At 37.8% G+C, this 23,864-nt stretch overlaps 1 protein-coding gene across 16 annotated transcripts in view; it reads right to left on the bottom strand.

Moving 5' to 3' along the window:
- HUWE1 (HECT, UBA and WWE domain containing E3 ubiquitin protein ligase 1) overlaps window positions 1–23,864 on the bottom strand; it is a 158,728-nt gene that overhangs the window by 57,284 nt on the left and 77,580 nt on the right. For 13 of the 16 annotated variants that reach the window (XR_004901029.1, XM_036016756.1, XM_036016762.1 and 10 more), the window contains 11 exons: window positions 20,727–20,833; window positions 20,222–20,399; window positions 19,260–19,351; window positions 18,181–18,392; window positions 12,428–12,497; window positions 10,921–11,097; window positions 7,618–7,863; window positions 6,333–6,466; window positions 5,642–5,736; window positions 3,078–3,269; window positions 223–439 (listed from right to left, as the gene is read on the bottom strand). Coding sequence is in view for 15 of the 16 variants with exons in the window: in XM_036016756.1 (XP_035872649.1) it covers window positions 223–439; window positions 3,078–3,269; window positions 5,642–5,736; window positions 6,333–6,466; window positions 7,618–7,863; window positions 10,921–11,097; window positions 12,428–12,497; window positions 18,181–18,392; window positions 19,260–19,351; window positions 20,222–20,399; window positions 20,727–20,833 (1,720 nt within the window). In the remaining variant the exon portion in view is untranslated. The remainder of the gene's footprint in view (window positions 1–222; window positions 440–3,077; window positions 3,270–5,641; window positions 5,737–6,332; window positions 6,467–7,617; window positions 7,864–10,920; window positions 11,098–12,427; window positions 12,498–18,180; window positions 18,393–19,259; window positions 19,352–20,221; window positions 20,400–20,726; window positions 20,834–23,864) is intronic. The other 3 variants (XM_036016758.1, XM_036016766.1, XM_036016759.1) reach the window with 2 other exon arrangements.

Raw genomic sequence — 23,864 nt, forward strand, 5'->3', positions numbered from 1 at the left:
TTCCCACCTTCTAAAAATACAAGGTTATTGAAATGCAGTTTGGTTATAAATGCTTTAAAGATCTTTATATTCTAGACTAGGTAGTACCAAAACAATTACCTTAAACTGCATTTTGGGTAACAGAGTAAACAAGGGACCACCGAATCCTCTAATTCAGTGGTTCCCTCTCCATTTAAGTAGTGAAGGAATCAATTTGATTCTGTATCTTAAGCAGAACCTCACCTGAAGCGAGGAGTAGGTGTATATGGTGGAGGCTGCCAAGACAAGCCCTTTGTGAGGAGTTTTGTGAGGGCTGAGGCTGTTGATCGAGCAGCTGGTGTTGGTGCTGTGGTGGTGCTGGCAGCATGATGGCTCCTTCTCTGGCGGACAGGAGACCCCACACAAAGTTTAACGAGGAGTCCAAAAAGCTCAGCAAGTGCTCGGCCTAATCTGGAAGAGGCTAGAATCCAAAAGTTAGAATAAGGCTGACAGTATTCTCAGAATTAGTTTCATTTATAACAGACACATTATCATTAATACATTTTTATGGCTGACCACTTTCCTCCCACACAACACTTATGAAACACTTGGACTTGTCTCTACACATGATAATCCAAAACAGAAGTCCCATAGGGAATAAATGCCTCTTTTAAAGGCAGAAGACAGAGAAGTGTCTTGGTACTCAATATACAGGGTCCTGCAGAAGTAACACCTGCTTCAGTGTGATTGGTAGGGTCATAATATGGGTGTAATAATTTATAGTTTTAATTTGAACATTTCACCTAAAATGTCATATGGTGTGCCTGAGCATGATATTGTTATGTTATAGAATTACATATGCTTATGATTTTGTAATAAAAGAATTTGTAATAAAAAAGGGGTGTTATTTGTGCCGGACCCTGTATAACAAATGTGAAAGTCAAACAAGATAAACATTCACACTATTAGAGGAGGTATAAATTGAAACCACCTTTGCAGAGAGCAATATAGCAATAAGAACTAGTTAAATAGATAATACATTTACTGGGTTATGAAGTCACTTAAAATGCCCACAGAGAACTTAAAAAACGGCAAAAACATTAATGACCTAGACCAGAAAAGACCATATATACTGTATATTGTCCTATTACAACATAACATATATAGGCCCCAAAGGAAAAAAGACTGTTAAGTATAAAATATTTTAAGTGGCTTTCTTAAGGTCTTAGGAAGATTATAAATATTTCAGATTTTCATTTTTGGAAGATGCTTTTTGGTATATATCAGTGATTTTCAACCAGTGTGCCACAAGAATTTAAAACATGCAATACCCGACTATTTAGTTAGGGGCACTGACCTCTTTTCCCTTAGGTTGTCGAGAAAAAAAAAAAAAAAAAAAAGAGAACAGCCACCATCACAACCATAACTGTCCGGTGTGAATGAATTAAAACTGTACCTATGTTTTGTCAGATCAGCAAAATATATATTTTTTGGTGTCCTGTAGAAGTCTAGTAATTAGCTTATGTGTGCCATGAGATGAAAAAGGTTGGAAATCGCTAGTATATACTGCTGAACCAAAAAAAAAAAAAAAAACAAGCAGATTCCAAATAAACATGTAAAAGGAAATGTACAGAAAAAGAAAATATGGCTAAACATAGTGGCTCAAAGGTAGTCAGCAAGTACAGCAACCACAAAGAAATAGACATCAAAAGCATGAACTGGACCTACCCAGAAACCCCAAAATGTTCCAAAGTCACAGTAGTCTAAGAGGTCTAACAAAGAAAGGGGAGATAAACATGAGCCATCTTCTTGGTCTATTTTCCTTTGATTTGGGGTAAGTAGTAGGCTTTCAAATTAAAACAAAAGTGGAATTAAACAAATTAGAACAGAAAGTAAAATTTAAAGGTTTTTAAGATAACAAATGGAAATGCCAAAGGCCATTTTTTGCAGAGCTCCAGATTCCCAGGAGTTACATCTTTACTTTCCTCTACATTATGGTGTCAGAAACTGGCAAATATTGAGGAACATAAATAGACCCCCCAAATTAACATTAAGGGGCAAAAGATGGCAAAGACAAATTAGTGTACATTTTAATATTTTTAAATTAAAAAAAAAAGATTTTATTTATTTATTTTTAGAGAGGGAAGGGAGGGAGAAAGAGAGAGAGAAAGAAATATCAATGTGGGGTTGCTGGGGGTCATGGCCTGCAACCCAGGCATGTACCCTGACTGGGAATCGAACCTGCGACACTTTGGTTCACACCCTGTGCTCAATCCACTGAGCTACGCCAGCCAGGGCTATTTTTTTTAATTTTAAAAAATATTTTATTTATTTATTTTAAAGAGGGGAAGGGAGGGGGAAAAGAGGGAGAGGAACATCAACATGTGGTTGTCTCTTGTGTGCCCCCTCCTGGGGACCTGGCCCACAACCCAGGCATGTGTCCTGACTGGGAATCAAACCTGCGGCCCTTTGGTTTGCAGGCCAGCACTCAATCCACTGAGCCACAGCAGACAGGGCCAGTGTATATCTTTAATGTGGTCTTGTATCATGTTAATGTAATCTCCACAGTTGCCAAAGTGACTTTGTTAAAACACAAATTAACCGTATCACTTGCTATGTTTAAGGGACAGGAAAAGGACAAGGAGACTGCATGGAATAGCAAGACAGGTAACTGGAAAGCAGGAGCACTTAATACCACACAAATCAAGAAAAGAGCATTTCAAGAAGGAGATAGTAGGTCAACTATTATGCTATAGAAAAGGACAAGGGGACTGAAACATATACAATAAACTTAGCGACAAGGAGGTTGTAGGTACCTTTGTAAGACAGTGGAACTGGTGGAAGCAGAAGCCATTTGCAGTTGAACAATGAATAGGAGGAAGGGAATTAAAACAGGGAGGGAGTAGGTTCAGGAAGTGATTCTCTTATCTCTGTATCCCTAGCAGTTAGTACAGAGACTGCTGCATAGTATACACTCAATAAAGTACACCTAAAATTGAGCCACCAAAGCTTTCAACTTCCAGAGAGGAAACTACACAGCCATACCAACTCAATTTGTGTCAGGATTGGTTAAGGCCCTGAAAGCCAGAAAAGGAAGTAGCAAAAAGACAGTCACTCACCTGACAATAAAGGCTTGATTTGCTTAATTCTGGCAGCCATGGCAGGTGTGATTTTAGATTTGCCCTTAGAGTCTGAAGCAGTAGGTTCATCTGTCTCCATAGGAGCCAATGTGTCACCATCAAGGCCAATGCCTTCCAACAAGCCCTGGGTAGAAGCATCCATACTTCCAGCTGCTGCATCCTGTTCCCCATCTGTAGAATAAGAGGGGAACAATAAGACCATGTTGAGCCAGCACTTACCTAGAACCATTCCTTATGCTGAAGAGTCCCAAGAAAGAGCTACCTATGGTGCTCATTACTCTTTAAGTGTCCACGATTTTCTAAATCTAAAAACAACCCCTCCCCAAACAAAAAATCCAAACTGTACTGATACGCTCTTCTCCTTGAAGCCCTTTATAGCTAATACTGACACCTTTCAATGAGAGTTTGTAAACAGCTTTAACCCAGGGCTACTTTGGAAGACTGTAGGCACTGTAGGACCCAGCGGGTACCATTCACACAGACTACAATGTGCATGGTGCCCCCATACTGTCAAGGAGCACGCCTTCCTAGAATATTATAGCTTGTTAGCAAACTCAAATTGGACATCATAGGTTACACCACTGTAGAAATACATTTCCTAAATCCTAGCATTTAGGATTATGTATAAATGCAAGATATGTATCTTTATTTTTGGTGTGTGCACTTTTAGACGTAAGAATTGGCTTTGGGCACACCTTATAAAACACATCACCTAATTTTCTGGAAAACCTATGTGCAAATGGTGTCATCTTTGTTAAGTGTATGAAAAGACACTGCTGGGAAAAAGATATATCTGGATTGTTAGGTGAGGCAATTCTTTGACAGTCTAATTTTGTTCTAAGTTCTTAGTAAATTATTCTTTGAGTTTAATGTGATATATTTTGACTAAATTAGTATTTGAATTTTTGGTTTGGTCCAATTTCTCCAAAATTAAACTTGTCAGAGGTGTGATGTATTTTATTAATTCTGTTCTGTCTCCCATACTGTCTCATCAGTCCTTATTTGTTGTCTCACAAGTTATGTCTGCTTTCTTATTAATTCTAACCTTTAGTATAATTTCAGTACAATCTTCAAGCATATCTGATAGGTTTTTATACACAAAATTACCTCATTTTAATGGTTTTTCAAAGGTATTTCCTCCTTGATGCAGAATACAGGAGGAAAAACAACTTTCTAAAAAAGCTGCTTTTATTAATTTTAGCTTTGTTAGATTAGGGTCAGAAAATTGTGCATAATTTTTGCTTATTGAAATTTAGAACTATAATTGTGCTAAAATATAAAAGCTATGTTCTAAAGCAGCACTATTCAACAGAAATAAAATGTGAGCCACATATATTTTAAATTTTCTATTATCCATACTGAAATGTAAAAAGAAACAGGTATACTTTTAAAATATACTGTTTAATCCATTATAATGAAAACTGTTACTTCAACATGCACTTAAACGTAAATTATTAAGATTTACTAAATATTTTTAAAAGGTATCTATTTTATACTTCATAGCACTTAATCAAGACATTATATTTTCATTAAAATAATTCATCTATGTTTATATTTCATACAATTTAGTTGAAAAAAGATTCACATACCTAAGTTGTTCCAAACATACTTAAAAGTCTTCCAACAACTGGGTAATAGCTGTTATATTTAAATTAATAAAAATTAAAAATTCAGTTTTCTCCACCCAACCTATGACTTCATGTTAACTACTTCTGCTACAAAATTATTTCCAACTAAGGTCATATTCTAAGGTGCTGGGGGAGCACATTTCAACCCATAACACCTTCCCCTTAACAAGAGGAAAGAAAAAAGAAAAAGAGAGGGAAACACAGAAAGTGAGAAAGAAAAGGAAAAAGGAGGGTAGGAGAGAATAAAGGAGGAAGAAAAAAGTTCAGTTTTTTAGTTGTATTAGCCACATTAAAAGGATTCAACAGTCACACATGGCTAGTGGCTACCATATTGGACAGTGAGGTTCTAAAATGTTCCACAGCCACTTAAAACAATTATTTACCATTTTTAACTTATAAAATTAAATTCCTGAAAAATAAGGATATAAAAAAATTAAAGTCCCATCATACCCTTTGATATAGTAATTTTAAGGAATTAATCTTAGACTTGCATAAAACTACATTATGTGATGCTCATTTTTCAAAACATACATTAGAAACTTAACAGGGAATAATTAATTCACTGTACCTTTACATGGCACTTAATTTTAGTGAAAAAAGATCTACAAAATGTTATTTCTAAGATAATTACAACTATGTTAATAAAATATATCCTCAGGGGATTAGTCAGACACTTCCAAAATATTCGTTTTTATGGCACAAATATGGATGATTTCTACTACATCTTCTAATTCTTACTACTGTGTGTATATATTTGCACATAAAAAATGAGTAAAAAGTTAAATTTAAAAATAATTAAAAATCAATTAAAGGAAAAAAACTGAGGACTATAGATGATAGCTAATTTTCACAAGAGACCTCTGAAGACAGATAGAACTTAAGAGAATGACTGAGGTTTTAGTTTCTTGGAGTTACCTGATCTTTTTCCGCCCTGGGTCGTACCTGCCTTCTCATCCTTTGGGACCAGTTTCTGCATGTCCGCCTGGCCAAATTCACACCCAGATGGTAGGCTGCAACAAGAGAAACAGTGAGCCAAAAAACCTGGATAGCTCATCTCTTATGTTGTGCTTGAACTCTAACCTCCTTGGCTGACACTATCCCTTCCTGTAACAGGTATTCGAACACCTGCAATGATCGAATTCCTGAGGTTTCCAACTCTACTTTTTAAACCTGGCTAACAACAGCGCCAAACTTTAAACACCCACCATGTTGACACACCATAATTGGGATATCGAAACAAAGATGACTTTCATAATCAAGTCCCTAGGCTGGTAAGTGGGAAGGACAATGCTATGGATTGAATGACAGTGGAGCCCTCACAAATGGGACTACTATCTTTAGTCCCTTCTGCCAAGCGAGGATACAACAAGTCTATGACCTGGAAGACGGCCCTCATCCAACCATGCTGGCACCATGACCTCAGACTTCCAGCCTCCAGAACACCAAGCAATAAATTTCTGCTGTTGATAAGAACCCAGTCTATGGTTATTTTGTTACAGCAGCCAGAATGGACTAACACAAGGAAGCCTCCCTTCTAGTCTTGACTAAAGCCAATATTCCATGTTAGGAAAGAAAACAGGTAACAAAAGAGACAATCTTCCCTTACCTGTTTGGGGTACACAGGGAGAGGAGGACAGTGCTTTCCCACACCAGGGAACAGTACAGCTGGCTCAGCTTGCTCAGAACACTCAGACCCAACTGAGAGCCCCACTGGTTTACGGAGATGGAACGAATTTCACTCTGCAACCAAAGTTAAAAAAAGTTAATCTTTGGAATGTCCTTTGAATAATTATATTCAGAATCAACTTCCAGCCGTTTAAAAAAAGATGAGGGATTTTATTTCCCTTCCATGTTCTTTTCACAGTTGTCTATTTCATCAAAACTTCCATTTAAGATCATAGTTCCACAAGGTATTCTCTTACAATATTTATAACCTGCCTCTGACATTTCTTACTAGTTTTTGTAAAGTGAAAGACAAGAGTCATTGGCAACTCTGTTTTTGTAAATCAAAGAAGCATTTTTGTAGATTTATTGACAGTTTTCTAAGTTTTTTTCGGTGGTGGTAGGCATGCTATTTCCCTCTTTATTTCTTTACTTCAATAAATATTTAGATTGCTTTAATTCCTTGAATTAAACATTTTAATTTTATTTCTCATTTACTAAAAAAGTAATAAATAAGCTTTGTCAAGTAGACTTTTCTAAATAGTTTATAACTGCTTTTCATTTGATTTGATTCAATGAATATACTCCTGCTCAACGGCATAAAACAGGACTGCTAAAATATTATACCATTAATCTTTAGAATTGATTACTTGAGGAGTAAAGGTAGTAAAACTGTGAGCATACAAATGAACCCACCTTTTGGAACCAAAAGAGGAATCTCATATGGACTGCAGGCATAGGGTTTGATACTTAGGAAATCTTTAGTAGTCTGTTAATTACCATTGACTTAAATGTTCTGTAGTCAAACTTCCTTCTTGCCATGCCATTATCAGGCCTTCATGCATTTGTAGAAAGGTTAGGAAGTAATAGCCCAGGTTAAGCACCTGATTTAGTTAACCGCTAAAACGGTTAACTACATATCTCAGTTGGCCTATATGAATGCTATGTATATGTCTGTTATTAATACCAACCACTTTTACTCTCAAGAAGGTCCAGATCACAAAACAAATTATATGATCACTCAACTTCTAATGAAAAGACAAACACTTAGGGAAAGTGAAACTAGACAGCAACCTGAGGCATAAATCTAAGTCACCCATAGGAAAAAAAAATCTCCCCCTAGAACTGTTCTTTCAGCAGCCAGCCCAGGTAGAATTGCTAGGTACAATAAGATGCCAGGTATTGCACTGGCTTTAAACCAACATGCTCACCCCTAAGATAATTCTTACCTGTCCAACTCTGCAAGTATGAACAAACATCATGATGTAGGCATGGGCAGCAGTGAGTGCATGCAGTAAAGGGGTGGCCTGAGCTGAGAGGGTAGCATCAGCAACGTTGCCAGCACAAGCCAGTTCTCGCAACAGCACTGAGCCCCCAGGAGATTCAATTGGGCGGTGTAAGGGCTCCAAAGAGGAGAGGATGGAGTCCAACTGAAGGAGACCCTCCTGAAGGACTTTGGGTTCATGTGACAGTGTCTGAAACAAGAATAATTAAAGCATTAATGTACAATGAACCTCATATTCACATGCCTTTGACAGTCACAACAGAAGAAGGAGAAGGCAAATCTCACAATTTCAGACTTGGTCAGGGTCTCTTACTTGGTGAATGATGGAGTCAAATATGAATGCAGGTATAACATACCTCAAACACCTCCTTCTAAAGCAACACATTACTTTTCTCAAATGACAGGCTTTCAAATGTGGTAAGCCAATCATATTTAAAAGCTTGTGATGATAAAACTGGAATACTGTCATAGCCAGGACCTCATGTCCTAAGATGAATTCCAAACTCTGCTCAACAGGGAGCGATATTAAGCAGGTTCCAAAACATGGAAGTAAACCACTATTACAAATGTTCTTTTCTTCCCACAATAAGAGAGACTGTTCTAGGACAGGCATCAGCTAATCAATTTATTTGTTTTATGAGACAACTCAAAGATTACATGGCCCTTGTAATTTCTTTTTGAGTTCTATAGCTTGCCATTCGAAGATGTGAGAACTTATGTGCCTTTCCTATGGCTTTAAATAAATCTATGCACTCCCACAGAGTATCTTAGAAGTAGGATAAAGATTGAGCAGCTTTTCTACTCTCTCGGTTATGAAACAACACTTAATTAAACATTCACAAAAAGTAAAGCAAAATGAAACATTAAATGTAGACATGTCATAATAATGGATCTTTCCATAATTTTTATGGAATATAAAGCAGAAATTACTTATTACTGCACAACCTAGCCAATAGAGCTTCACAGATTTAATGCAATCCCTATAAAAATCCCAATGGTGTTTTTTTTAAAAAAAGAAATAGAAAAATCTCTCTTTAAATTCCTGTAAGAATCTTAAGGGTCTCTGAATGAGACACAACTATCTTGAAAAAGAACAAAGTTGAAGGTTTCACACTTCCTGATTGCCAAACTTACCACCACAAAGCTACGGTAATAAAAGTGTGCTATGGACATGAAGACAGACATCAAAACCAGTGGAATAGAAAAGCACATAAATAAACCCTCATGTATATGGTCAAATGATTTCTGATGAGGGTGCAACAGGGAAAGGACAGTGTGATCAACAGTGTTAGGAAAACTGGGTACTGACAGGCAAAAGAATGAAGTTGGACCTTACCTTACACCATATTAACAAAATTAACTCAAAATAGATCAAAGACCTGAATTTAAGAGCTAAAACCATAAAACACCTAAAAGAAGCTGTAGGGCAGGTAAAAGCAGCACACCATTGGACTTGGCAATGACTTCTTAGATATGACACCAAAAATACAGGCAATAAAAGAAAAAAAGAAAAGAAAAGAAAAAAGAAAAGCAAAGAAAAAAAAAAAGAAAAGATAAACCGGACTTCTTCAACATCAAAACCTTTTGTGTACCAAACTAAACTATCAATAGAGTGAAATGGTAACCCATGGAATGAGAGAAAATATTTGCAAATCATTTCTCTAATAATGAACTAATATAAAAAATTACAATTCAACAACAAAAAACCAATCCCATTAAATAATGAACAAAGGACCCAAACAGACATTTCTCCTTCTCCAAAGAAGATACTCAGTCAATAAGCAAATGAAAAGATACTCAACATCATTAATTAGGGAGAAACAAATCAAAACCATGAGATCTCATTTCATACCCTCTGGTTTGGCTACTATCCAAAGCCCAGAAAATAGTATGTACTGGTAAGGATGTGAAGAAATTGGAATCCTTGTGCATTGCTGGTTGAAATGTGAAATGGAAAACAGTGTATGTTTTTCCTCAAAAAATTAAAACCAAAGCTACCATATAATTAAGCAATCCTACTTCTGGGTATATAACCAAAAGAATGGAAAGCAAGGTCTCAAGGATGATCTCACTTATATGTTAAAGAAGTCAAACTTATAGAACTAGAGAATAGAATGATGGTTGCCAGGGGCTGGAGGGAAAGGTGGAGATATTGGTCAAAGGATACAAACTTGCAGTTATGAGATGAATAACTGCTGGGGATATAATGTACAGCAAGGTGACTATAGTTAATAATAATGTTATTATATACTTCAAATTTTCTAAGAGTAAATCTTAAGTGTTCTCACCACACACAAAAGCAGAGTCTTGAAATATTCACACTCACGTTCATAGCAGTAGTAATTCATAATAACAGCCAAGAGGTGGAAGCAACCCAAATGTTTATCAATGAATTAATACCCATAAACAAAATGTGGTTTACACAAGAATGGAGTAAATTCAGCCTTAAAAAGGAAGGAAATTATGACATATGCTACAATATGGGTGAATCTTAAGAGACATTATGCTAAGCAACATAAGCCAGCCACAGAAGGACAAATACCTTACGAAGTACATTTTACATGAAGTACCCAGAACAGTCAAATTCATAGACACAGAAAATAAAATGGTGGTTACCAGGGGCTGGTGGAGGGAAAGGGAGATGGGGAGTTGCTTAATGAGTATAGAATTTCAGTTTTCCAAGATGAAAGGAGTTCTGTAGATGGGGTACACGACAATGTCAATATAATTAACACTACTGAACTGTATACTCAAAAATGGTTGAAGTGGTAAATATCATGTTACATGTAGTTTTCCATTTTAAGAATAAGTAAATGAACCTCACATTTTGGCAAAATTTGAGCAATAAACTAGAGGTCAATTATGCTTAAAATTCACGACTATCAAGTTTGAAAAAGGAAAATAAAAGGCTAACAATACTAGATTGTGTTAAAAGCATCCATGGCAAAGGATGACACGCTAATAAAGCCCAACTCCAAAGCTTTCTTAGGGATGGTCCCTTCCCAAAAACCCAAATCTTAGAACTATATACCAAACTCCAGGAACAAACACTCCAAGTTTTCAATGAGCAATAAAGTGGCAAACTATTTATCAGTCACAAAATTCACTTGTGGTACATAACTACAAATTTCATGATTATTTTTCAAGTTGAAGGTAAAGGGAAACCATAGTAGTAAGACACAAATAAAAGTATTGCAATAGACTGAAAAAGAAATGAAAATGTTCAGCCAGATGAGATGCTTCTTACCAATATGGATTTGCAGACACCTGCAACAGCCTGACAGGCTGCAGATGTGGGAAAGTCAATGGGCAGATTGGGAAGACCCAAAATGGTAACCAAAGGCAAGAGTCCTTTCTGATTCACAAATTCCTGGCAGTGGTCATCTGTTGTATTGTTGCTCAGAATAGATTCCACAAATTTCATCTAGGTAAGAAAACATTTAAAAATAGTTAAGAGCCCGCCCTGGCTGGCATAGCTCAGCAGATTGAGCGAGGGCTGCGAACCAAAGTGTCGCAGGTTTGATTCCCAGTCAGGGTACATGCCTGGGTTGCAGGCCATGACCCCCGGCAATCACACATTGATGTTTCTTTCTCTCTCTCTCTCCCTCTCCCTCTCTCTCCCTCTCCCTCCCTCTCTCTCTCCCTCCCTCTCTCTCTCCCTCCCTCTCTCTCTCCCTCCCTCTCTCTCTCCCTCCCTCTCTCTCTCCCTCCCTCTCTCTCTCCCTCCCTCCCCCTCTCTCTCTCCCCCCCCTTCCCTCTCTAAAAAATAAATAAATAAAATCTTTAAAAAAAGATTATTTTAAAAAATAATTAAGAGCCCAACACTTGGAACTAAAAGACCAGGACGGGTACAGCCCTGCAGTCACGACATCAGTATTTTCTAGAATACCAAAACCTCAGGTAAATAGGGGAGAGATCTATATAGACATTCAGAAAATAAAAAAATAATTATAACTCCTTCCCAATCTACCTTTTCAGCCACATGTAAAGTCATATAATTTGAGAGCACAGAGAGGTCAAATGACCTGCTCAGGGCCACACAATGGCAGAATCAAGTCTAATTTCTTAATTTCTTCAGTTAGCGCTCCTTGCATGATAACGTGTTGTCTCTCCCCTAAAGCAAATATCATGGATACTTTTGGTCAAATGTGCTCACAATGCAAATTAAACTCAGAGCTCTAGAAGGGAGATTTGGACCAAATAAAGTATTTTGTAAGTTTAAGAAAGTAAAATGTGTACAACAACACATGGGCACAAGAAAAACCATCTCTGGAAGTCTTGGAACTGCTTAATGGGCTAGAACAAATGCTAAGTGGGCTTCTCCTTAGAGGTAAACAATTTTGGGAAAATTCAAACGCTTCCCTTTTCCTGTGAGACACACAGGAAGTTAAAACAAAAGGCCACATTAATTTTTTAAAAAGAAGTTAACAGAAAAAATGGCAAGTAACAGTGAAAAATATATGTGGACACATTCAAAGAACATAATACTGAACTGGCCCAACAAATCCCATTCTTCCTGTTTGGATTCCAACAGGGAATGGTAACAACCAACAGAAAATTGGGAATATCCAAGAAAGGGAGAGTGTTGGCCAATTTTTGGCAAGCCAGTCTCAGAGAACAAGGTTTGTACATCTTTCCCGGCTTCTCTGCATTTTAAGGGCCCTAGTTAAATAAAAACACAGAAATCACTGGACTATTTAATAACATCACACATTCCCCAGGAAAATCACAAACCTTTACTCATTTGGCCCTACCATAAATCTTACCACATTAAGGATGTAATCCATGAGGGGAATAGGAATACGTTCCTCTGTACCAACAACCCTGTTAAAGGAGAAAAAGTGAGTTACACAGAAATTCACATTATCAATGCAAGAGAACAAAGTGAGAGAAGGGAAACAGCATGAAATTCTAGACACTTTTCTACATAAGACTTATAGCCTTTGGTATACATATTACCCTATTTTTTAGGCAAACTACCATAGGAGGAATTTATCAATATGAAAATATTAAAAATAAGCAAGTTCAAGTAAGAGACTATTTAAACATTTGCTTGAGGAAGCTACTGTATTTTGCTGTGTATAATGCTTTGGCCCAAATTTCTGAGGGAAAAGTAAGGGTGCACCTTATACATGGGCAATACTAATTCCTATCTATATAAATGTTTTTAATTCTTTTATTTATGCTTATGTGTTAAAAGTGTAACTCTACGCCCTGGCTGGCATAGCTCAGTGGATTGAGCGTGGGCTGCAAACCAAAGTGTCGCAGGTTCGATTCCTAGTCAGGGTACATGCCTGGGTTGCAGGCCATAACCCCCAGCAACCGCACATTGACGTTTCTCTCTCTCTGTCTCCCTCCCATCCCTCTCTAAAAATAAATAAATAAATAATCTTAAAAAGAAGTGTAACTCTAGAAAGCAGTAATGACATTCATATGCAAAATAATACCCTTGGATTATGATAATCGGTTTTGTTTCTAAATATAAATAAAAAATTAAAATGAAAGATATTCCTGAAAGTTTGAGCCAAAAACATAGTTGTACATTTTACATGGGAGTGCATTACACATGGCAAAATATGGTAGATAAAGAAACAAATTCATAAATATCTTACCATGTTCTTGCATCAGGTTTGAAGTTAGAGAATAGGAAATGGAATTTAATTTTATTCAAAATCCCATGCTTAGATTGACAAACTGTTTAGAAGAGTCAAAGTTGGTCAAAGATGAAGCCAACATGCAAGGCTTCCTTCCCTCACAACCGGTGCTTTTGTCGCAACAGTCCCTGAACTACCCCAAAATTGTGATCAGGCCTTTTGCTTCAGATGCAACAATGCTGCACTGCAGATGAAAAGGCTGCAATAATGCCACAGCCACAGAAAATGCACCCTTTATCACAATGGCTATATCTTAGCATTTGCAAGAAATAAACAGATGGGGAAAACCACAATCTACCTCAAAGATAAACCCTAGGTAGGGACAAAACTTGAGTCAAATAAGGAGAACTTTGGCTATATATGCCCTTGGAAGAGATTTTGGGGGAAAAGTGAGAGATGGAAGGGTGAAGTAGTTGGAGAGAGAAGGCCAGAAAAGTTGGCAAGAAGCTAGTAGTTCTCATCTCTGAACAAGATAAAATGTGAATAAAGGTTTGCCAGGCACAAAGACATTTGACAGCAAAATCTAAACTAAACTATGCAAAAGAATGGAAAGGCATCACAAATGACTCCACTGATGAAATACCCAGAGCTAGGATTTGGGTAGGATGTTATGAACATGCTCAATGAAGAATCTAAGAAGGAATTTTGTACAAAGGGAGAAGCCAAAAGCCAGGAGTGAAATGACTCCATGGGAAAACTGCAAACCTTTAAGTTCCCCCTGCAGAACCACTGTAGCATTCCCTGCTACTGACACCAATATATCTACCCAAGCTGGGGTTGCACCTCCTTGGAAAAAACCCAGATCCATCTCCATAGGTAAGGGGCAAAAGATGTGGCTTTAGCCTATTAAGACACCTGCCCCTTTGCTGAAGTCATATATAATGGCAAAGAGCCAAAGCATTACCATAAAATAGAACCCAGGTACTTCCTTCATTTGCTAAATGGAAGTTGGAGAGGAGGACAAGAGAGAAAACAAATCAACAATATTTAATCCAACTCTAGGAACAAATTTGTTCAGATACCAGTTTTCTTCCCACCCTCAACTTCCGGCTTCCAGGCTCAGGATATCATATAGGAATAGTAAAAATGATCAGCTCTTTCCAGCAGAAATCCCCCTACCAATTGGCTTTAAGAAAAGTCACCCTAATCTTAACTTTGCATGAAACTTTGATTCATAGCATTTTTGAAACGTCACAAGACTGCTTTCCCATGATGAACAGAACACTTTACCTTAACTGTCAAATTAAACTTCCTGTCATTTACCTCTCTCCAAAACATGCACACATTCCCAAACTCAATTTTATTCTGGCCAGTTTTACATGTGTATTTATGGTGCTGAAGCCCTTAATCAGAAGTCAAGGAGGATTCCAACTGAGTGTCCTAATACAGTGTATAATACAACAGACCTCATGGGGTTCTTGAGGGGGTGAATAGGGGAACTAGGTCTCTTCCAGCTCTTGAGGAAACATAGCTGCCTTGGCAAAGAAACCCTCCCAGTGGGTCATAATTTAGGAAACAACTGCTTCTTTGCATTTGCTGCCTTTAAAGCCCAGACAGCTGCTATGCACGTTCCCAAGACCACATGAATTTATATAACCTCTACCTCTCAAGTTGTTTGGGGTAAGATTAAGTTAGAGTATGCAAAGTAAAAGGAACTGACCTTTTACAAACAAATAAATAAATAAACAAAAACCCCACAACATATTACGCTAATTAAAACCCCTGGTCACTTACTGGCAAGTATATTCATTCCTAGCAATATCAGTTTTGCTGAGCTCAAACAATTCAGAAGGCGGAAGATGCCAAAGGACAAGTATTCAGAACCATTTGTGATGAATGCCTCGAAGTGTATTGTTGAACAGAACTCTATGCAAGGGGGGTGGGGGGGGGATGGTAGTGCCTAAGTTTCCCTATTCCAGATCTCTAGCAAAAAACCATGTGTCTCAAGGTCAAATACAAACATCATTTTCAAATATTAGCTGCAGATTTTGGGAAAAAATAGGAACAAGAACGGTGTCTTAGCCTGGGGAAAAAAGGGAACTCAGAAGTTGACAGGACAATGGATAAACACTATAGTATATTCAGATAATAGAATACTACTCAACAACTAAAAGGATGCTCATAGATGCAACATGAATCTCAAAAACATAACGAGCAACAGAAACCAGGTAAACAAAGTAGATATCAGATGATACACATATAAGACTCCATTTATCCTATTTATATGACCTAGTATAGGCTAACTTATTTTATGGTGATAGAAACAAGATTAGTTTCCTCATTTTAGGGTGGGCAAAGAGAAAACCTAAAATCTGTACAGTTTCTTGTACAGAGATTATACCTAGATACAGATATTGGAAAAGTGTACTCATATGTATTTAAGGCACTGGAAAACAGACTAGGGCATGGGAAATAGGAATTTGTTTGAAGAGTTCCACTGAAGAATTTTGTGTTTGGGGGCAAGTATAAATAAACAAGACCTTTGGGGAGGGGCTGGCATACAGTGCAAATTTTTCCAAGCCTCTTCTTATAGAGGCAGAAAGTGTACAGCAACTTCTACTGTAACTACTGTCTGGGATAACCCATTAATATATTGCAGCTTTCAAAATGGAGGTTGAGTTTATTCGACAGTCTCCTGCTTTTCCTTACAGCCCTAATAATTCACGTAGTGATCCAAATGAGCCTTCTAAAGGTGGCAGAAGTGGAAAAGTATGGATGTATGAACACTTGCCAGACTCTTAGGTATGTCATGTGAATAAGGTAGTGACAAATACCCAGACCATGCAGAGTATAGTAAAACATCAATACCATGGAACAGCAACTATTAGAGTTCTTTGCAGCTTAGAAGCTACATAAAAGCAACACTATGGTAAAGTACTAATGCTGTGGGTCTAGAGATTTTTTCCTATCCCTTCAGTCTCATTCATATTTCATTAGGACCAGATCTCTTGGCACTCAAGACTCAGGAAAATCATTAATCTCATCCTCTTGATTCATTTCATCAACATACTAAATAAACATTTATCACTGATTATCGACTATACACAAAGTGATTGAGATACACTGTTGAATGAGACACTGCTCCTGCCCTGAAGGAGCGTAGAGATTAGTGGGGGGAAACCATTAGAATATACGAGTAATTTTAACAAAACTGTTGGGAGAATACAAAAATTGACTTCCTATTTGGAGGTAAAAGGAAAAGCTCCTTTTAAGAACAAGGCATTTTGAGCTGGTCTCTCAGAATTTGGTAAATAAAAAAGAAGATAACTAGAGGAGAGGGGGAAGGGAAATAATGGGGGAAAGCAGGGAAAGGGTCATCAAGAACATGTATAAAGGACCCATTAAAGGACAAAGCCAAAGGGGGGTAGGATTAGAGGTGGGAGGTGGGCATGGGTCGGGCAGGGGATAGTGGTGGTGGGAAAATGGAGATAACTGTATTTGAACAACAACAAAAAATGATAACAAGATGATAAAATAATTTAGGGATGGGGGGTAAATACAGATAGAACAGTCACACATGATATCCCCCCAAAATCATGGAGAATGAAGACATGGGAGGGCTTGAGAAAATGCCAATATACCATGAGAGTTTGAAAGCTGGGCACATTAGATCTAAGGTATCTGTAAGATATCCAGGTAGAAAAGAAGTTGCATGTAGATGAATATACACAGTTTGACTCAAAACTAGCACCTGCCCCCACCATGTTTAAGGCTTATAGCAAGGAAAGGGAACCCTATCCCAGTGGGCTGCCTGACAGTCAAGAGTATGGCAAGGAAGCACTAAGATTCTGACTCCTTTGCAAATAGTCTTGCTTTCTTTTGGAGTGCCCTCCTTTCCAGAAACATTTTAATCAGAAGATGCTGCTAGAATGAGAGTAAAGTTGCCTACTCAAACAAGGGTAAGATGTCTACTCGACAAAGGAATGTACTTAGTAGTTAATGCCTCTCTTCCAACAACAAAAAAATCTCATACCAACAGGCTCAATACTACCTAGAGTTCCAATAGTGCAACAATGGTTTTGGAGTCTAGGCCTTTACTTCTGCTGTCTATTCCACATAGTCTTCTATTAAGGCCTAAGCTCAAACCCATTCATATCCATGCCAAAAATGCTCGTGCTTCTCCCAGAACTACTTACCTATACACCAAAAGAGGATGATTAAATGAATGAATGCATGACTGTCCAGAGAGATCACACCCACTTCTAGCAAGAAGGCTATTAAGTTACACCTTCACAATAGTCAGATGGACCATCCACTACCAGCCAGCAGTCTTTAAAGCCCACCCTCATCTCACTATCTAGATAGCCATACTTCGTATGTTAAAAAACCTCAAATAAATAGAAAATGAGAAACAAAACCTACTGTCTCTAGTTAAATCATATAGTACATCCCAAAGCCTTCAGATTTATCTGGAACAAACAGACAGTGATCAAACAAAACAAAATCTAACCAACAACAAATCCCCATAACTCTTAAGGATTTCTTAGGAGACAGGCTTCAAAAATGCAACATGTTCCATACGTGCTCACTTATAGAAATAATCGAGCAGTTGATGATGTAGAATGCTAAATCAACAAAAAGAAAATAAGACCTCTAAGGAAAGCCCATCAAAGTGATATACTGAATTCTGATCCAATTTCATGAACAGGTTTTAATAAAGAAAGCCTTGCTAAGGTAACCAACACAATTAAATACCAAAGCACAAATGACACACAAGGGTCTAAGAAAAAAACCTACAGACTCTCAGGGTCAGAAGAACCTTATAACGATCTAATCCAACACTCTCACTTTTAGAGATGCAAACAACACGCCCAAGATCACAAGGCTAGTGAACCTTTCTTGCAAACACTCACTGCTGATTAGGCTCGGTTTCATTCTGCTGGGAAGAATTAAAGCTCTGCATGGCCTGTACTTCCTCTTCCTCCTCATCCTCACTAGAGGCCTCTTCTGCAGCATGATTAGACCTTGGGGGAGGAGCAGTGGCAGTGCCATCTGCCTTCTGGATTGATGGCTTCTGACAGATGTACTTAGGGTCTCTCCCAAGGTTACAGATTTCTTCAAGTAACTGAAAGGTACAGGAAATAAGATTATTAGTAATTAGGGAATGGGAGAGGCGACTAACAATTTTTGGACCACTTTCTGTGTGCTATACACAGAAGTGCCAAAGCATTATATGCCTGTTATACACACTATTCCTGAAATGTATTCATTAAGCCCATTTTACAAACTAGGGAAGTGAAACTCTGTGAAGTTAACTTGTTCAGGGTCACATGGATGTTAAATGACTGACTTATCTGACTCCATGTCCTAATCCACTAGGAACTCATATACTAGTTTCAACAATTCTGATAGGGAACTGGTAGGGCTAGTAAATATGAAAAAAAATCAAGAAACAAAGATTAGGAAGGGTAATGTGCTTTGACAAATAGAAGCTAAGCCTTGGCAACTCATTACCGTATTTTTGCCATGTATAATGCGCACCCATAGTTTTTTATGCATTATACATGGGATTATTATACCCATGGCATGCAATTATCACACCCATGTATAATGCGCATCCTTATTTTTCCCTCAAAAAAATTGGGCAAAAAAGTGCACATTATACATGGCAAAAATATGGTAATATCCTATACAGGATGGGGCAAAAGCGGGTTTACAATTGTTCATATGGAAAACAATGCAATTAATAATAATACAAGAATAAACTGTGTTTTGCATACTTACAACTATAAATATACTTTTGCCCCACCTTGTATAAGAAAGCAATACTAAGTGACTTTTTTTGAACAGGGGATGGGCAAAGGACCAACCCAAGGACATGGAGAAAATGAGGCAGATGTAGTCTTCTTATAGGCACAGTCTAAGAATCCAAATGACCTCCAGTAGGCCAAGCCTTTTTCTACCCCCTTACTGCTGTCTCATCACTTCCCACCTTAATGATCGCAGTTGTTGCGTCTGTTTTGAGGGTGGGCTGATGCCTCATAAGCTCATCAACAGCACTCCCCAGGTTGGATGCAGTATCCCCTTAAAATAAAACAAAAAAGAATTGTTAGAAAGACTGAAGAAAATAGAGCTTGAGCTATTTTTCTATGCCAATATAAGGAGGAAAGAAAATGAGCTGGCCTGCTGTGACTTTCTAACACCACGCTTTCTCAAATGAATTCACACCTACCACAAGCAACCAAGTCACTAACTGGAAAGGAGGGCGGAATCGTTATCAGCTTAGCAAACATGTTCTACAATAACCATGTATGCTACATTCTCCCCTGGCAATCTCTATCAGGATCTGAAATACTATTGCGGGGTAAAGAGAGAGAAAAGACAAAAGCACAACCATTAACCCCCTGGCTGCCCCAAGAAAGAATGGTAACAGCTAGAAAGCTACAGTGGCAGCTAGAAGCTTAAAGCACGCTTTTGAAAACTGGATTCTTTCTGGAACCCTACCTTCTTTCTGTTTGTCAATGATCTGGTCTCAAGTACACTGAGAAAGAAATCTATTCATTTGTAACTATCTTAGAGACTTGGGCATTAGAAGATTATCAAGATCAACACCTTGGAACTTCATATCTCCTTTTGCTACAGACTAGATAGTAGATTTGGAAATCTACTGCTGCTCTCTAACACTCATCTCTCACCGGCACCATGATGGTAGATTTAACAGCGAACTGTTGAGAAGTATGGAAATATTATGAGCAGAAACTAAGAATGAAGTATTCCTTTCTATCTGCAGTTCAATGTATGGTGATAATTCCCATTATGCTTAGCCCACCTAGCCAGAGAAATGATGTGAGGGCAAGGAAGGGTTTCCTTGCCAATTGGTGACTTTTAATCATCTAAAATCTTGGCACAACAGCAAACCAATTATTTATTTTAAGATAAATCCTGGTGACTTACCAAGGGGATCAGAACTCCTCCTCCTCCGCATGGCTGGGAGGTAATCCGGAGAGAGAAGAACTTTGAAGAGACGCTCAAAAGGCTGACACTGTACAAATGACTGAAGACCTCGTGCATTCAAGCAGAGTGCACTGAATACATTTGGGAGGGAACCAAGGACTTCACGGGTAGCAGGAACCTAGAGAGATCATAAAGTGAGTCTGAAGACATCTAAAGGAGTTCAGGTGTAGATGTTAAGAAAGCTTTGGCCAGGGATATAACACAGAAAGATAGAAGGGATGTTGACCAGGTAGGTCCCAGTTAGTTTCAATACTACATATAGGAGACATGAGATAAGATTTTCATGCCATAAGACTGCTTTTCAAGTATATGTGAGAGAGAGGGGGGGAGAAGAAGGAGGGGGAGAGAGAGGGGAGGGGAGGAGAGGGGAAAGAGGAGAGAGATTGAGATTTGCAGGGAGGGGTATACATGGAATCTTTTTTACAGAACAGCAGAGAGGACTCACATCTTTGATAAGCAGTGCATGCAGCATGACATCTGTCAACCCATTGTCTTGGAGTGAGGAGAGCAGTGATGGTTCTTGAAATACAAACACAGTCACCACTTCAGTAGCTTAAAAAAAAAAAAGAAATATGAGAAACTGATTCTTCACAGGTAAAAGCAAAAATCCAAAGGCTTAAAACCACCCCCAGAAACATACTAATTGCACAATTGAAATGCTTGTTCCTATCATGAAATGAAAGTTGCCAATACTGCTCCTCAGAGATTAGTCATCGTTAAGAATTTAGTGACTATCCTTGAGATTTTTTTTTTAAAGATTTTATTTATTTATTGTTAGGGAAGGGAGGGGGGGGAGAGAGAGAGAGAGAGAGAGACAGAGAGACAGAGAGGAGAGAAACATCAATGTGTGGTTGCTGGGGGTTATGGCCTGCAACCCAGGAATGTACCCTGGCTAGGAATCGAACCTGGGACACTTTGGTTCCCAGCCCGCGCTCAATCCACTGAGCTACGCCAGCCAGGGCACTATCCTTGAGATTTTTATGAGCCATGTATAACAACTATGGTAAATAATATACTACTAAATACCAGAAATATGCTAATAGATTAGATTTCAGATGTTTTTATCACATTAAAAAAGGTAACTATATGAAAATGTTAATTAGCTTAAGTGTAGAATCATTTCACTATGTATATCAGATCCACGCTGCACACCTTAAATAGATACAATTTTATTTAAAAATATAGAATAGTAAAAGTTATAATTTTATAGGCATATTTTTATACAAATGAGTTTATATTCATTGCTATATAACCTCTATCTTTTCCTGTCACTACAACTCATTTAATTTGAATGACTGCATACTATTCCACTAAATACATGTATCACCATATATATAAATCAGTATACAATTATGAGAACTGATAGATAAAAAAATACCCATTTTTGTCAGTTAAGCAGGAAAAACAATCTAAGATGAACCAGGGGTGATTTGCTGGGTGGAAAGTGAACATAAACTTGATTGATAAAAATAGACAAAATGTGGGCTGGGTTGGGGTGGATGGAGGGATTGAGCAAAAAGAGCAAGAAAACTCATGGACAACAATGTGGTGATTGCCGGGGGCAGGGGGGAGTGGAGGGAAGTAGAGGAGGAGGGTTTGGGGGGTGGATAAACCCCCAATAAATGGTGATGGATGGAGACTTGGCTTGGGATGGCGAACACACAATACAATATACAGATGATGTGTTATAGAACTGTGCACCTGAACCCTGTATAATTTTGTTAACCAGTGTCACCCCAATAAATTCAATAAAGGAAAAAAATCATTAAAAAAGGGAAAATGGATAACATCTGTTCTTAAAAGGCTTTTTCAACAATTTAAAAATATCATCAGCATTGGTAGGAGTCCTTGGGTATTAATCTGACCAGCTATAAAATAGGGTTTCTGCAAGAGAACATGTAAGTTAAAAGGAACCAAAGACATGTTCTTGAAGGAAAGAAATACTCAAATTTTAAATATAGCCTAAGCAGTGCTATGAGGGAACACTGAAAAGAATTATAACTAAAAATGTGGTATAATCTGTGAACTCCAATGGTAAAGAGAAAATAAATTTTCCAACAAAGGAACAAGAAACAGTTCAACATCATTGTTATCTACAATATGCAATATTAAAAGGCAATGGAGAAACATCAGAAAAATTCTGAAAGAAAAGGAAGTGTAATGTCTTAAGAATTATGCAAAGATGTACTCTTAAAATTAAATAGTGACTCAAAGAGGGAAAGTCTAGGACTACTAAATAAGAAAAGAAAGAAAATGGTGAGAAAGGAGTGAAGAAAAGACAGGGTAAAGGTCTTATTTTGTCCAGTTTGGCAGAAGACATAGTAAGAAATTTTAAGTTTAGGTGTCAACAAAACAATATAAAGATAATAATTATAAAAAAGAATAAGAAAATTCATATAAAATTAAGAATATGAAAACACATCAACATAAAATGTAAGACTTGAGGAAAATGAAAAACATTGGAGATCACAAAATCTGTTCAATGTATGATGTTCTTCCTTTGAGATAAAAAGGCACAATACCTTAAGGAATCACTCTGTTGAAAACAACTAATAGCTGGACTAAATATTTGAAACATCTTTTAAAATGTGAAGAGCAGACAAAATAAATTATTGTAAAGATCCAAACTATTTTTAAATGGGAATTCAGAGCTTCAGGCTTTTGTCTTTAGGGTAGTTTACCTAACCAAGCAACCTTGGTTTTTAAGACTATTTAGGGCACTGCAATAGGACATAAAAGCAGAAGGATACCTTCATTGACTAGGAAATCCATTGGAAAGGGAGTCTGTTTGTATTACAGATGGCAATACACCAATCACATGTAATGGAGCCTGCTGGAGAGCTGCTGCTTTCCACCCCATGACAGGCCACTCCTAACAAAGGATGGGACTCAAGAGTCAACCCAATTCGAGAGTCGAATGCAGTCATTTTGGTACTGGAGGACATCTCAATATAGGTATCCCCATTGTTCATATTTTTAAACTCCTGGGTGGTAGCTAATGGTCTCATTGTTTTTTTTTTTTTTAAATGGCCAACGGGCTCAACAGTTATCACATTCAGGATCATGCCCTACGGAGCCTTCCACATTGGGAATATATTGCTGATCAGACCTGGCATATTATAATTAAAGTCTCTAATGTCTCTACTCATGCCAAGGCCACCACAAAGGAAGCTCATTTTTATGCCATAGCTGATTAACTTGCTCATGCTTTTCAAATAAGTTCAGATATTACTCCCTGACCAGGGCTCAATGGGTTCATAAAACCTCCAGTCATCACAGTCTCTGGACCTTTAAAACATGGCATCTCCATGCTTCTAGCTCTAGTCCAAACGCAACGTGATCTTTGCACCCTGGCCTGCTATTGGCATAATGACCAACAGGAATCCATACAAAGGGTTGAATGCTCCCTCTCTAACTGGCAGTCATTTTATTGAGCCACTGCCCCAACCTGCTATGCCCTCACAAAGACTGCTATATAAGTCTGCTCTTGGTTTATCCTTCCTATCATGCTACTGCCAACACCACTATTATAGGCCTCACTAAGTAAACATTAGTCGTCTTTGGACTTCCAGGTAACACTGAC

The sequence above is a fragment of the Phyllostomus discolor genome, chromosome X, assembly GCF_004126475.2.
Source record: "Phyllostomus discolor isolate MPI-MPIP mPhyDis1 chromosome X, mPhyDis1.pri.v3, whole genome shotgun sequence".
NCBI lineage: Eukaryota > Metazoa > Chordata > Mammalia > Chiroptera > Phyllostomidae > Phyllostomus > Phyllostomus discolor.